At 44.8% G+C, this 15,475-nt stretch overlaps 1 protein-coding gene across 1 annotated transcript in view; it reads left to right on the top strand.

Annotated features, from left to right (window-relative positions):
• FLT1 (fms related tyrosine kinase 1) overlaps positions 1–15,475 on the top strand; it is a 159,943-nt gene that overhangs the window by 137,646 nt on the left and 6,822 nt on the right. Inside the window, exons 25-29 of the mRNA XM_030562729.1 lie at positions 275–374; positions 2,052–2,157; positions 2,253–2,395; positions 10,138–10,222; positions 14,996–15,087. Of these exons, the coding sequence (XP_030418589.1) occupies positions 275–374; positions 2,052–2,157; positions 2,253–2,395; positions 10,138–10,222; positions 14,996–15,087 (526 nt within the window). The remainder of the gene's footprint in view (positions 1–274; positions 375–2,051; positions 2,158–2,252; positions 2,396–10,137; positions 10,223–14,995; positions 15,088–15,475) is intronic.

Raw genomic sequence — 15,475 nt, 5'->3', positions numbered from 1 at the left:
GCCTCAAAGATATTTAGCCTCCTCACTTCTATTAGTGTCAACAGCTTAGGACATTGATTTCAATGGAAGCGAAGACTCTAAAATACCTTTGAGGATCTGGGCCTAAATGCCTGTAACTTGGGTTGGCATCCAGGGGAGCTGAAGGCACTTGGTGACTTACAAGATCAGGCCCCTTGACTATGCGTTCAGTGGTATAACACTAGAACTGTACATGTATAGACAATTACTCTACCTACCTCGGTCCAAGTACTGATTCATACACTGTTACCTTTAGGTGCTTCTCCTTACCCAGGGGTGCAAATAGATGAGGACTTCTGCAGCAGATTAAAAGAAGGCACCAGGATGCGGGCCCCAGAATATGCAACATCAGAAATGTGAGTTTACTTTTCCTATATGCAGAGCCATGCAAATCCGTGGATATCCACTTTATATCCATCCAAGTTTGATAATTATTAACATATCTGCTTGACAAGCACGATACAAGTGCCAAGTATTATCATTTTATTAACTTGGGCAGTAGCAGTTCCAGCATCCCCCCAGCTTTTCTGGAGACCATCTCTAACAGTAAGGGAAGGTGAAAGGGTCTCCAGGCTTTTTTAGTCCTTGGCCTCTCTGCGATTTTCAACAGTTTTGCCAACTGTGCAGACAACAATCCATTAGGAATTGGACTAAAAGTGATGCCTCATTTTACATAGGCCACCAAATTGGTCATCAAATGACAGCAACTTTAAGTCTCTGCCTTGCTGGGTAGATGACCTAGAGATGAAAGGCTCCATACACTGTTACTAATCACTTGTGCCTTTCAGAGCCCTGATTTCATCTCAGATAAAGATGAGAAGTGCTTTCAATAGATACTACAATTGACATTTAGACAATAGAGTCCTATCAGAGCACTTGGCCTATGTAATCTTTAAACAAATACTCTGCACTTGTATCTGATGAATGAATAATACGAGAAGTCACAACATACTAGGCCTTTAAAAAAAAACTTTGATCATGTCAGTTCTGGATGAATCACAGAAATTAGGATGCATTTTCATTCTGCATGTCTGTCGTTTGGGCAGGACCGGCACTAGGGGTTTTAGCGCCCTAGGCGCATGGCAATTTCACCGCCCCACGCCTTGGTCCCGCGGCTCCGGTGGAGCTGCCGCAGTTGTGCCTGCGGAGGATCCGCTGGTCTGCGGCTCCCGCAGTGGTGCCTGCGGCAGCTCCACCAGAGCTGTGGACCAGCGGACTCTCCGCAGGCATGACTGCAGCAGCTCCACCGGAGCCGCCTGCCGCCCCCTGCGGCAAAATGCCGCCCACCAATAATCTTGGCGCCCTAGGCGAATGCCTAGGCTGCCAAAATGGGAGCGCCGGCCCTGCGTTTGGGGAAAACACAGACATCAGAAGTATTGTGTCGTCCCTCTGCAAAAGGAAATAGAATGAAGGTTTTTATGGTGCCTTGTCCACATCCCACATACTGAGATCATCAACAGGATTCTAAATAGCAACAGTTACAAAAAATGGCAGAAGGCGGAGTAAAAGGATACACACCAGACTTAATCCTCTCTGGAAGTGTAACCTACTGGCTAATTTTATTATCCTACTGACACTTAAGAACTTTTTTGTTGTTTCAAATATTTTATTGCAGGAAGGAAAACTAGACTTGACCAATACAAGGAAGTGAGATATTCACATGAGTCATCTTACGGTGTCTTCCATTACCAGATAATAAATGCTCCATACCATGGTTTAAAGCTGTGCTAGGAATAAAAAAATATCTTTTAGGAGCTGTTGGTTAAATTATCCTCTGATTGCCCCCAAGGAGGAGTCTTTTTCTGAAGATTGGCTTTTTTCTTTTCAATAATCGTCCCTGGTAATGCTGGACATCTTCCTTCTTAAAATGCAGAAATCCTTCTGGCTTTTCCAGATTAATGCATTATGAGGAACAATAATTAAATCCAGTGACATGACACTACCATAAAAAACCTAGAGCTGTTTGATATGCCCTATGAGGAACATATTGTGCGTTACAACAAAATGTACTCATTTTGTTTTTATTTTCTCAGGTATCAAATCATGTTAGACTGTTGGCTTGGGAACCCCAATGAACGACCAAGATTTTCTGAACTGGTGGAAAGGTTAGGGGATCTGCTTCAAGCAAATGTGCAACAGGTACAGAACTAAATGGCATCAGTATGTTACTGTACATACACTAGCTATATCCTGGACTGTCTTTATTGCAATTAAATATATTTTTGTGGTTTTAGGATGGCAAAGACTATATCCCTTTGAATACAATATTTACAACAGATAGCAGATTTGCATACTCAAGTCTCACCTCAATCAACTCTAATTTGAGTGAAGATATTTCAGTTCCAAAATCAAACTGTGAAAACACTGAAAATGTTGGGTAAGAGAAAAAATACAAAGATGTTTTTCTTTATATTAACTATGTAGAGGAAACGTCTTCTCAGGCATGGTTTGGATTAGGATGAGAAAACAATTAAAAATCACCCTGAACTTTCTGCCATCTCCATGACCTGACTCAAAACTTTACTTTTTTTTTAATAAGATCACTCTTAATTGCTGTTGTCATAAACAGATAGCTAAGGGTTAATGTCTCTTTCACCTGAAACACCTGACCAGAGAACCAATCAGGAAACCGGATTTTTTCAACCTTGGGTGGAGGGAAGTGTGTCTCTGAGTCTTTTGTCTGTCTGCCTGTTTCCTCTGAGCTTTGGAGAAGTAGTTCTATTTTCTAGTCTTCTGTTTCTAAGTGTAAGGACAAAGAGATCAGATAGTAAGTTCTATGGTTTCTTTTCTTTGGTATTTGCATGAATATAAGTGCTGGAAATGCTTTGATTTGTATTCTTTTGAATAAGGCTGTTTATTCAATATTCTTTTAAGCAATTGACCCTGTGTTGTATCATCTTAATACAGAGAGAACATTTGTATTTTTTCTTTCTTTTTTATATAAAGTTTTCTTTTAAGACCTGTTGGAGTTTTTCTTTACTTCAGGGAAATTAAGTCTGTACTCACCAGGGAATTGGTGGGAGGAAGAAATCAAGGGGAGAGCTGTGTGTTGGATTGCTAGCCTGATTTTGCATTTCCTCTGGGTGAAGAGAAAAGTGCTTTTGTTCCAGGATTGGGAACGGAGAGGGGGACTCACTCTGCGTAGTTTCACAGAGCTTGTGTCTGTGTATCTCTCCAGGAGCACCTGGAGGGGGGAAGGGAATCAGGATTATTTCCCTTTGTTGTGAGACTCAAGGGATTTGGGTCTTGTGGTCCCCAGGGAAGGTTTTTCAGGGGGACCAGAGTGCCCCAAAACACTCTAATTTTTTGGGTGGTGGCAGCAGTACCAGGTCCAAGCTGGTAACTAAGCTTGGAGGTTTTCATGCTAACCCCCAAATTTTGGACGCTAAGGTCCAGAATCTGGGAATAAGGTTATGTCATGGTGGCAGTGGCGGGAGATAGACAGAATCCAGAAGCCAGTAGGAATATTATATTTTTCTTTTCTCTGCTAAGGGTTTTTTAGCAGAGAGAAACAGTTTGGTTTTAAAAGGGAACCAGAGAGAATTTTTTTTTTCTCTGCTCTCTCTAGCAGTTTGTGGCTTGCATAGTAAGCAAGAAGCCATTAGCAGACTATTGACAGTCTATTGTCACACAATAGCACTCCCATTGAGAGTCATACCAGCACTCTATATGCATGCAAATAAAGTGGTTTTTCTGGTTTCCCTTCATTGAACATTAGCTAGAGAGAGAAAAGGAAAAAAGCACTGTTGCTAGGCAGACTTCAGGAGGCAACAGAGAGCCTGCAGTTCAGAAGATAAACATCGGAGGGCACTCCAACACAAGAAAACAGGAACCATGACTTCTAAGGCAAGGATTGACGCCGAAGAACAAATCAAAGACGCTGAACACAGGCGACAGATGGAGATGAAAGAAAAGGAAGAAAGCCTCAAACTGGCAGCCTTCCAAAGAGAACAGGCAGCCCAAGAGGCAGCACACAAAAGAAAACTAGAAGAAGAAGAGGTGGCCTACCGAAGGAAACAAGCAGAAGATGAGGCAGCCCACCGCCGAGAAATGGAAAAGCACCAAAAAGAAATGGAAAAGCACCAAAAAGAAATGGAAAAGCACCAAAAAGAAATGGAAAAACAACAAAAAGAAATGGAAAAACAACAAAAAGAGAATGAAGAGAAGGAAAAACAGAGAAAACATGAACTGGAGATGGCAAAAGCTGGGCTGCATGTGCCAGCCAACCCTAACAACCCGGCGCCAATTATTGCTCCCCAGCACAGGAAATTTCCCACCTACAAGGCAGGTGATGACACCGAGGCCTTCTTGGAAAATTTTGAAAGAGCCTGTCTTGGGTACAGCATCCCCGAAGACCAGTACATGGTAGAATTAAGGCCACACCTCAGTGGACCTTTAGCAGAGGTGGCAGCTGAAATGCCCAAGCCGCAAATGAATGACTATAAACTTTTTCAAACCAAGGCCAGATACAGGATGGGGATAACCCCAGATCATGCCCGTCGGCGCTTCAGAACCCAAAAATGGAAACCAGAGGTGTCATTTCCCAAACACGCCTACTACATTGCAAAAAACTATGAGGCCTGGTTAACAGGAAACAACATTCAAACCTTGGAAGAAGTGAACCTCCTCATACAAATGGAGCAGTTCTTGGATGGTGTTCCTGAAGACATCACACGGTACATACAAGATAGAAATCCCAAAACTATCGCTGAGGCGGGGGAGATTGGAGCCAAATGGATGGAACTGGCAGAAAGCAAAAAAGCTACTGTCAAGGGGAACGATTACCCCAGGGGGCACACAGACCATAAACCCTACAACCGAGGACAGCCAAAGACCCTCCATACCACCCAAGTAAAGCCACAGATACCCTACTCTTCAACCTCACCAGTCTCCAGTAACTCACCTCGGCCCAGTGAACCATCAGATGGAAGATGCTTTAAGTGTAATGAACCGGGACATATCAAGGCCAACTGTCCCAAGAACACCATGCGAGTGCAATTCATTACACCACCATCACACCAAAGATCCCCAGGCCCGGATGCCTCTCAAATACCCTTGGAGCGAAGGGAAAATTTGAGAGTGGGCGGAAAGAAGGTTACTGCGTGGAGAGACACGGGGGCACAAGTGTCAGCTATCCACCAATCCTTCGTTGACCCCAAATTCATCAACCCAAAGGCCAAAGTTACAATTTACCCCTTCATGTCACAAGCTGTAGACTTGCCTACAGCTCAACTGCCTGTCCAGTACAAAGGCTGGTCAGGAATGTGGACTTTTGCAGTCTATGACAATTATCCTATCCCCATGCTACTGGGGGAAGACTTGGCCAACCAGGTGAGGCGGGCCAAGAGAGTGGGAATGGTTACCCGTAGCCAAACCAGGCAAGCTTCCAGACCCATTCCTGTTCCTGAGCCGTCCACAGAAGCCCCGTCTGTGTTACCAGAGACCCAGACAGAGGTAGTGGACCCGGATTCCATGCCTACCACTGAAACAGCCACAGCATCTCCAGTCCCAGGCCCGGAACTGGAACAGCAACCAGCACCAGCAAGTGCAACCACATCTTCAAACTCAACGCCAGAGGGCGCCAGCGAGCCAGAACTGGCAGAAGCACACGACAGCCATACCCAAAAGGCTCAGCCAGAGCCTGAAATACCCTCAGGTGCACCAGCGGAGAGCGGTTCACCAGCAACGGAACCAACCCCATCACCTACATCGCTTCCAGAGGGACCAAGCCCAAGTCCACAGTCTGAGGAAGAACTGGTGACCCCAGCCTCAAGGGAACAGTTCCAGGCTGAGCAGGAAGCAGATGACAGCCTTCAGAAAGCGTGGGCGGCGGCACGGAGCACCCCACCGCCTCTCAGCTCTTCTAATCGATCCCGGTTTGTTATAGACCAAGGACTTTTATACAAGGAAATTCTTTCTGGTGGACACCGGGAAGAATGGCAGCCGCACAAACAGTTGGTGGTCCCAACTAAGTACCGGGAGAAGCTCTTAAGCTTAGCCCATGATCATCCCAGTGGCCATGCTGGGGTGAACAGAACCAAGGACCGGTTGGGGAAGTCCTTCCACTGGGAGGGGATGGGCAAGGATGTTGCCAAGTATGTCCGGTCTTGTGAGGTATGCCAAAGAGTAGGTAAGCCTCAAGACCAGGTCAAGGCCCCTCTCCAGCCACTCCCCATAATTGAGGTCCCATTTCAGCGAGTAGCTGTGGATATTCTGGGCCCTTTCCCAAAAAAGACGCCCAGAGGAAAGCAGTACGTACTGACTTTAGTGGACTTTGCTACCCGATGGCCAGAAGCAGTAGCTCTAGGCAACACCAGGGCTAACACTGTGTGCCTGGCCCTAACAGACATCTTTGCCAGGGTAGGTTGGCCCTCTGACATCCTTACAGATTCAGGGTCTAATTTCCTGGCAGGGACCATGGAAAAACTGTGGGAAACTCATGGGGTGAATCACTTGGTTGCCACCCCGTACCACCATCAAACCAATGGCCTGGTGGAAAGGTTCAATGGAACTTTGGGGGCCATGATAAGAAAATTCATCAACGAATTCTCCAATAATTGGGACCTAGTGTTGCAGCAGTTGCTGTTTGCCTACAGGGCTGTACCACATCCCAGTTTAGGGTTTTCACCATTTGAACTTGTGTATGGTCACGAGGTTAAGGGGCCATTACAGTTGGTGAAGCAGCAATGGGAGGGGTTTACGCCTTCTCCAGGAACTAACATTCTGGACTTTGTAAGCAACCTACAAAGCACCCTCCGACACTCTTTAGCCCTTGCTAGAGAGAACCTAAAGGATGCTCAAGAAGAGCAAAAGGCCTGGTATGACAGACATGCCAGAGAACGTTCCTTCAAGGTAGGAGACCAGGTTATGGTCTTGAAGGCGCAACAGGCCCATAAGATGGAAGCATCATGGGAAGGGCCATTCACGGTCCAAGAGCGCCTGGGAGCTGTAAACTACCTCATAGCATTTCCCAATTCCTCACTAAAGCCTAAAGTGTACCATGTTAATTCTCTCAAGCCTTTCTATTCCAGAGACTTACAGGTTTGTCAGTTTACAGTCCAGGGAGATGATGCTGAGTGGCCTGACGGTGTCTACTACGACGGGAAAAAAGACGGTGGCGTGGAAGAGGTGAACCTCTCAACCACCCTGGAACGTCTGCAGCGGCAACAAATCAAGGAGCTGTGCACTAGCTTCGCCCCATTGTTCTCAGCCACCCCAGGACGGACTGAACGGGCATACCACTCCATTGATACAGGTAATGCTCACCCAATCAGAACCCCACCCTACCGGGTGTCTCCTCATGCCCAAGCTGCTATAGAACGGGAGATCCAGAACATGCTACAGATGGGTATAATCCGCTCATCTACCAGTGCATGGGCATCTCCAGTGGTTCTGGTACCCAAACCAGATGGGGAAATACGCTTTTGCGTGGACTACCGTAAGCTAAATGCGGTAACTCGTCCGGACAACTATCCAATGCCACGCACTGATGAGCTATTGGAAAAGTTGGGACGTGCCCAGTTCATCTCTACAATAGACTTAACCAAGGGGTACTGGCAAGTACCGCTAGATGAACCCGCCAAGGAGAGGTCAGCATTCGTCACCCATGCGGGGGTGTATGAATTCAATGTCCTTCCTTTCGGCCTTCGAAATGCGCCCGCCACCTTCCAGAGGCTGGTAGATGGTCTACTAGCTGGACTGGGAGAATTCGCAGTTGCCTACCTCGATGATGTGGCCATTTTTTCAGACTCCTGGCCAGAACACCTACTACACCTGGAAAAGGTCTTTGAGCGCATCAGGCAGGCAGGACTAACTGTTAAGGCCAAAAAGTGTCAAATAGGCCAAAACAGAGTGACTTACCTGGGGCACCAGGTGGGTCGAGGAACCATAAACCCCCTACAGGCCAAGGTGCATGCTATCCAAAAGTGGCCTGTCCCAAGGTCAAAAAAACAGGTCCAATCCTTCTTAGGCTTGGCCGGATACTACAGGCGATTGGTACCACACTACAGCCAAATCGCTGCCCCATTGACCGACCTAACCAAAAAGACCCAGCCAAATGCCGTTAAGTGGACTAATGAGTGTCAAAAAGCCTTTACCCAGCTTAAGGCAACGCTCATGTCTGACCCTGTACTCAGGGCCCCGGACTTTGACAAGCCATTCCTAGTAACCACGGATGCATCTGAGCGTGGTATAGGAGCAGTACTCATGCAGGAAGCAACAGATCACAACTTCCATCCTGTCGTGTTCCTCAGCAAGAAACTGTCTGAGAGGGAAAGTCACTGGTCAGTCAGTGAAAAGGAATGCTATGCCATTGTGTACGCCCTGGAAAAGCTACGCCCATATGTTTGGGGACGGCGGTTCCAACTACAAACTGACCATGCTGCACTAAAGTGGCTTCATACTGCCAAGGGGAACAACAAGAAACTTCTTCGGTGGAGTTTAGCTCTCCAAGATTTTGATTTTGAAATTCAACACATCACAGGAGCTTCTAACAAAGTTGCTGATGCACTCTCCCGTGAGAGTTTCCCAGAATCCAGTAGTTAAAAAGTGTTCTTAAAATGTAAAAGTCTGTTAGTTATATACTTAGTAGTATATGTAAAGGTGCATGTGTTGTATTAATCTGTTTATTTTCAAGTTCTAGAAGGAAATTGCCGCCAGTGAGCTTCCCCACTGTCTGCAATTTGGGGGGCGTGTCATAAACAGATAGCTAAGGGTTAATGTCTCTTTCACCTGAAACACCTGACCAGAGAACCAATCAGGAAACCGGATTTTTTCAACCTTGGGTGGAGGGAAGTGTGTCTCTGAGTCTTTTGTCTGTCTGCCTGTTTCCTCTGAGCTTTGGAGAAGTAGTTCTATTTTCTAGTCTTCTGTTTCTAAGTGTAAGGACAAAGAGATCAGATAGTAAGTTCTATGGTTTCTTTTCTTTGGTATTTGCATGAATATAAGTGCTGGAAATGCTTTGATTTGTATTCTTTTTGAATAAGGCTGTTTATTCAATATTCTTTTAAGCAATTGACCCTGTGTTGTATCATCTTAATACAGAGAGAACATTTGTATTTTTTCTTTCTTTTTTATATAAAGTTTTCTTTTAAGACCTGTTGGAGTTTTTCTTTACTTCAGGGAAATTAAGTCTGTACTCACCAGGGAATTGGTGGGAGGAAGAAATCAAGGGGAGAGCTGTGTGTTGGATTGCTAGCCTGATTTTGCATTTCCTCTGGGTGAAGAGGAAAGTGCTTTTGTTCCAGGATTGGGAACGGAGAGGGGGACTCACTCTGCGTAGTTTCACAGAGCTTGTGTCTGTGTATCTCTCCAGGAGCACCTGGAGGGGGGAAGGGAATCAGGATTATTTCCCTTTGTTGTGAGACTCAAGGGATTTGGGTCTTGTGGTCCCCAGGGAAGGTTTTTCAGGGGGACCAGAGTGCCCCAAAACACTCTAATTTTTTGGGTGGTGGCAGCAGTACCAGGTCCAAGCTGGTAACTAAGCTTGGAGGTTTTCATGCTAACCCCCAAATTTTGGACGCTAAGGTCCAGAATCTGGGAATAAGGTTATGTCAGCTGTCTTCCTCTATGCATTCCGAAATGGCATCTGGTCCTTCCCTGCCTGTCCATGAATCTTGCACTACCTCTGTATAACCCTCCAATAGGTGCCCCCACTACATTCCCTCCCATCATCATCTGCCACTGATTTGAAATTCTACATGCTCTGGAGTATGCAGTGCATTCTGGGTTAGATAACCCCCACATTATCAGTTGTGGATGAGGGCCAGCAGAGGCTGCTAGAGCTTCTGAGCTCAGTAATGAAATCTTCAAAGCTAAGGGAGTGATATATGGATACAGTCAGAGAGGTATCTATTGGTAGATTGTGAGGAGGGGAGAGATAATAAAAGACCTAGTGAAGAGGGAAAGGGGGAAGCCACTGACTCACAAGTTACTGAGTGTTTACATACAATGGGTTTCGTGTGTAAACCATTTAGCTGTCAAACAAGTTAATACATTTAAAAATATTAAAATGAAAGAACAATCCCTATTTATGCACAACTCATTTTATTGCATAGCTGCTGAGGTTTCCTAAAAAAACCCCTCTTGATGATATCTGTCTTCTGCTTGTTTGTTGAATAGATACATAAACACCTTCAAAATGAAGCTACCTCAGAGGGTAAATACCTTTGAAGAACTTTCGCCCAAGGATACCTTTGTATTTGATGTAAGTGATACTCAGCCCAAGGACAATGAACAGTTTTTCTTTATTATATATTTACATTTAATTTTTTGTAAAAGGGGCATTTAGTTTGTCCATGTATGTGGGCAGTGGAGCATTATCTGCTCTTAGAAGTTAGGTTGTTTATAAACAATATTGTAATAGGCGAAGATCTGAAGAAAGCAAAATGAAAAGCAGAATGGACCACCGAGTTCCATAACAAGGACTGCAATCACCTTCTCCTTTGATATGAAGGTGTAGTAAACAGAGACTAGAGAATCTGGCGTCCTGTGTTTCATCTTCATCTGAGCAGCCTGACCACACAGAGTGGGATTTCTAGTTTTGTGGTTGCACTTCTGTATCAGTAAAGAAAAGAGCAACTGAATTCTACTCCATTTTAGGCAAGCTTGCTAGGAGCCTGGTAAGCTGGCAATGTGTCTCTCTATGAGGCAATGTTTGCCTACTCTCCTTCCTAAATTATTGGGCCTTGTGGAGTTGTAGAGAGGGAGATGAGAGACGATAGCAGGGTGAATGAAGAGTATGTATATGATTAAACCAAACCTTTGAAATGTTTAGGGGATGGACTGAGGTTCAGCTCCTCGCTCAGGTTTGCCATATCAATTCCCCCATCCCTGCTGCTGCTGTCCCTTGGACTGGCCACACGGGTGGCTTACCAACATGTTGGATTGCTGGAAACAGAGCTGGACGCTTCTGTAATGATGCTGGTTCTGGCGGGACCCAACTGAGAGTGCCAATTCAGAACAAATTGCTTAAACAAGGCAGTTACAGCCCAAGACTGGGATTTTTCCACCTCTAAGGCAAACCAAACCAGCCAGACAAAGAGGACTTTGGTCTCAGCCCACTGGCTAACCCCAAGTCACACAAGCAATTACTTTAGACATTCCAGTTTCCCAGTATCACCACCAGTGCCACTCATTATGGGGACAAATGGTTATGAAAACCAATGCCCCTGTAAAAGAAAAAGGTTCTCCCGATCCCAAAGGACCAAGCCCCAGACCCAGGTCAATATACAAATCAGATCTTACCCACAAATCACACTGTTGCCAATCCTTTAGAATCTAAAATCAAAAGGTTTATTCATAAAAGGAAAAGGATATAGATGAGAGCAAGGATGGGTTAAATGGAATCAGTTACATACAGTAATGGCAAAGTTCTTGGTTCAGGCTTGTAGCAATGATAGAATAAACTGCAGGTTCAAATCAAGTCTCTGGAGTACATCCACAGCTGGAATGGGTCTTTAATCCTTTGTATAAAGCTTCCGTTTGTAGCAAAGTACCTCCAGAGGTAAGAAGCAGGATTAAAGAAAAGATGGAGATGAGGCATCAGCCTTTTATAGTCTTTTCCAGGTATAAGAACACTTCTTTGTTCTTACTGTGGAAAATTACAGCAAAATGGAGTCTGGAGTCACATGGGCAAGTTCCTGCATACTTTGCTGAGTTACGAGGTGTATCTGCCTTCTCTCAATGGGTCAATTGTATAGCTGATGGTCCTCTATGGGCCATCAAGCAGGCTAAGCAGAGCTCATAGACTCATAGACTCATAGACTCATAGGTCAGAAGGGACCAATCTGATCATCTAGTCTGACCTCCTGCACAAGGCAGGCCACAGAACCCCACCCATCCAATTTTATAACAACCCCTATCCCAGGATAGAGTTATTGAAATCTTCAAAATTGGTTTGAAGACCTCAAGCTGCAGAGAAACCACCAGCAAGTGACCCGTGCCCCATGCTGCAGGGGAAGGCGAAAAACCTCCAGGGCCACTGCCAATTTGCCCTGGAGGAAAATTCCTTCCCGACCCCAAATATGGCGATCAGCTAAACCCTGAGCATGTGGGCAAGACTCACCAGCCAGCACCCAAGAAGGAATTCTCTGCAGTAACTCAGTTCCCATGCCATCCAACAACTCCCCGCAGATCATTGAGCAGACCTATCTGGTGGTAATCCAAGATCAATTGCCCAAATTACAATCCTATCATAACATCCCCTCCATATACTTATCAAGCTTTGTCTTAAAGCCAGGAAAGTCTTCTGCCCCCACTACTTCCCTCGGAAGGCTGTTCCAGAACTTCACTCCCCTAATGGTTAGAAACCTTCGTCTAATTTCAAGTCTAAACTTCCTAATATCCAGTTTATACCCATTCGTCCTCGTGCCTACATTAGTACTAAACTTAAATAATTCCTCTCCCTCCCTAACGTTAACCCCCCTGATATATTTATATAGAGTAAGCATATCCCCCCGCAGCCTTCTTTTGGCCAGGCTAAACAAGCCAAGCTCTTTGAGTCTCCTTTCATAAGGCAGTTTTTCCATTCCTCGGATCATCCTCGTAGCCCGTCTCTGAACCTGTTCCAGTTTGAATTCATCCTTCTTGAACATGGGACACCAGAACTGCACACAGTATTCCAGATGGGGTCTCACCAACGCCTTGTATAACGGTACTAACACCTCCTTATCCTTGCAGGAAATACCCCGCCTGATGCATCCCAAAATCGCATTTGCTTTTTTAACAGCCGTATCACATTGGCGACTCATAGTCATCCTGCTATCAACCAGCACCCCAAGGTCCTTCTCCTCCTCCGTCGCTTCCAACTGATGCTCCCCCAACGTATATCCAAAATTCTTATTATTAATTCCTAAATGCATAACCTTGCACTTTTCACTATTGTATTTCATCCTATTTCTATTACTCCAGTTTATAAGGTGGTTCAGATCTTCCTGAATAGTATCCCTGTCCTTCTCCGTATTAGCAATACCTCCCAGCTTCGTGTCATCCGCAAACTTAATTAGCACATTCCCGCTCTTTGTGCCAAGGTCAGTAATAAAAAGGTTAAATAAGATCGGTCCCAAAACCGATCCTTGAGGGACTCCACTAGTGACCTCCTTCCAGCCTGACAGTTCACCCTTCAATACGACCCTCTGGAGTCTCCCCTTTAACCAGTTCCTTATCCAACTTACAACTTTCGTATTCATTCCCATCTTTTCCAATTTGACTAACAGTTCCCCGTGCGGAACCGTGTCGAACGCCTTACTAAAATCTAGGTAAATTATATCTACCGCATTTCCTTTATCTAAGTAATCCGTCACCTTCTCAAAGAAGGAGATCAGATTGGTTTGGCACGATCTACCTTTACTAAATCCGTGTTGCAATTCGTCCCAATTGCCATTGACTTCTATGTCCTTGACTACTTTCTCCCTTAAGATTTTTTCCAAGACCTTGCATACTACAGACGTCAAGCTAACAGGCCTATAATTACCCGGATCACTTTTATTCCCTTTCTTAAAAATAGGAACTACATTAGCAATCCTCCAATCATACGGCACAACCCCCGAGTTTACCGATTGCTTAAAAATTTCCGCTAACGGGCTCGCAATTTCACGCGCCAGTTCCTTTAATATCCTCGGATGGAGATTGTCCGGGCCCTCCGACTTCGTCCCATCGAGCTGTTCAAGTACGGCCTCTACCTCAGTTGCGGTAATATCCATTTCCATATCCACATTCCCGTTTATCATCCCTCCATCATCCCAAGGTTCACTAGTCTTATTAAAAACTGAAGCAAAGTACTTGTTTAGATGTTGGGCCATGCCTAGGTTATCCTTAATCTCCATTCCATCCTCTGTGTATAGCGGCCCCACTTCTTCTTTCTTTGTTTTCTTCTTATTTATGTGGCTGTAGAACCTTTTACTATTGGTTTTGATTCCCTTTGCAAGGTCCAGTTCAATGCGGCTTTTAGCCTTCCTCACTTTATCCCTACATGTTCTGACCTCACCAAGGTAGCTTTCCTTACTGATCCTGCCTTTCTTCCACTCTCTGTAAGCTGTCTGCTTTTGTCTAATCCCCTCTCTGAGTTGTTTGCTCATCCAGTTTGGCCTACGACTCCTGCCCATGTTTTTTTTCCCCTTTCTCGGGATGCAGGCTTCCGACAGTCTCCGCAGCTGTGACTTAAAGTAATTCCAGGCCTCCTCCGCATCCAAATCCACTAATTCCTCCGTCCAATCCACTTCCCTAACTAATTTCCTTAACTCTTTAAAATTAGCCCTCGAGAAGTCAAAAACCCTAATCCCAGATCTACATTTGTTTACCCTTCCATCTAGTTTGAACTGAATCAGCTCATGATCACTCGAACCAAGGTTATCCCCCACCACCATTTCTTCTACGAGGTCCTCACTGCTCACCAACACCAAATCTAAAATGGCATCTCCTCTCGTAGGTACTTCAACTACTTGATGAAGAAATCCATCCGCTATCACATCCAGAAAAAATCTGACCCCTATTATTCTTGCAAGTACTCGTCCTCCAGTCTATATCCGGGAAGTTGACACCAACTTGTCTGGGGTGTCACCCAGAAGCACAGCATAATTTTGAAATACAGACAATATAGAGCCAATACTTATAACTTTAAATACAAAAATGACAGATGCATACAGACAGCATAATCATAACCAGAAAACCATAACCTTGTCTTAGACACCCTATTTGACCCCCTTTATACAAGATTTGGTCCCAGTTCAAATCAATAATGTGACAGCTTCATAGGTGTTTTTGTTTAAAAACTTGCAGCCATGTTGGTTTCATGTGTTCATTATAGCCACACAATGGGTACCCATTTTCAAAAGTAACATAGGCACTCAGAAGCAAGCCCAGGTCTCATGGAAAATCAACTCCTAAGTTGCTTTTGAAAATTTGACCCAAGAAGAATGTGATTCTTTTAAAAATTAACTTTTTTTCATTAAACGCCTAATAGACTTTTAATCTTTTCCAGGATTATCAGGCAGACAGTGGGATGGTGCTGGCTTCAGAAGAACTGAAACACTTTACTTGGACAGAGAGCAAACAAAAGCAAACGCTTTTTGGGTCTGTGTTTCATGCCTCTTTCTTGTCCTTTACACAAGCACTCACAAACAAAAATATCAAAGAGGGTCTTGCATGTTTTTGTGCTGAATCACACTTGACAGAACAGTCTGACACTCTGTAAATCATTTTGTTGGTGATCATGCTGTGTGACTGGTTTATTTATTCGGTATCTGGGACCAGATCATCCAGTAACCTGACAGTAAATTACAAAAGTCACCTAGATGCATTTGCACTGTCCTCATGTACTAGTTCTATATCTGATGGACCAGGTGACCCAGGTCACTAATCCCAGACTGTGGTACACGGCTGCAGGAAACAAATTCCAAAGATCAGGGCCTTTTGCTGAGAATGACTTGCTGTTGGTTCTGGAAGTTCTCAGGAGACACCA

The sequence above is a fragment of the Gopherus evgoodei genome, chromosome 1, assembly GCF_007399415.2.
Source record: "Gopherus evgoodei ecotype Sinaloan lineage chromosome 1, rGopEvg1_v1.p, whole genome shotgun sequence".
NCBI lineage: Eukaryota > Metazoa > Chordata > Testudines > Testudinidae > Gopherus > Gopherus evgoodei.
This window is presented reverse-complemented; position numbering and strand designations above follow the sequence as displayed.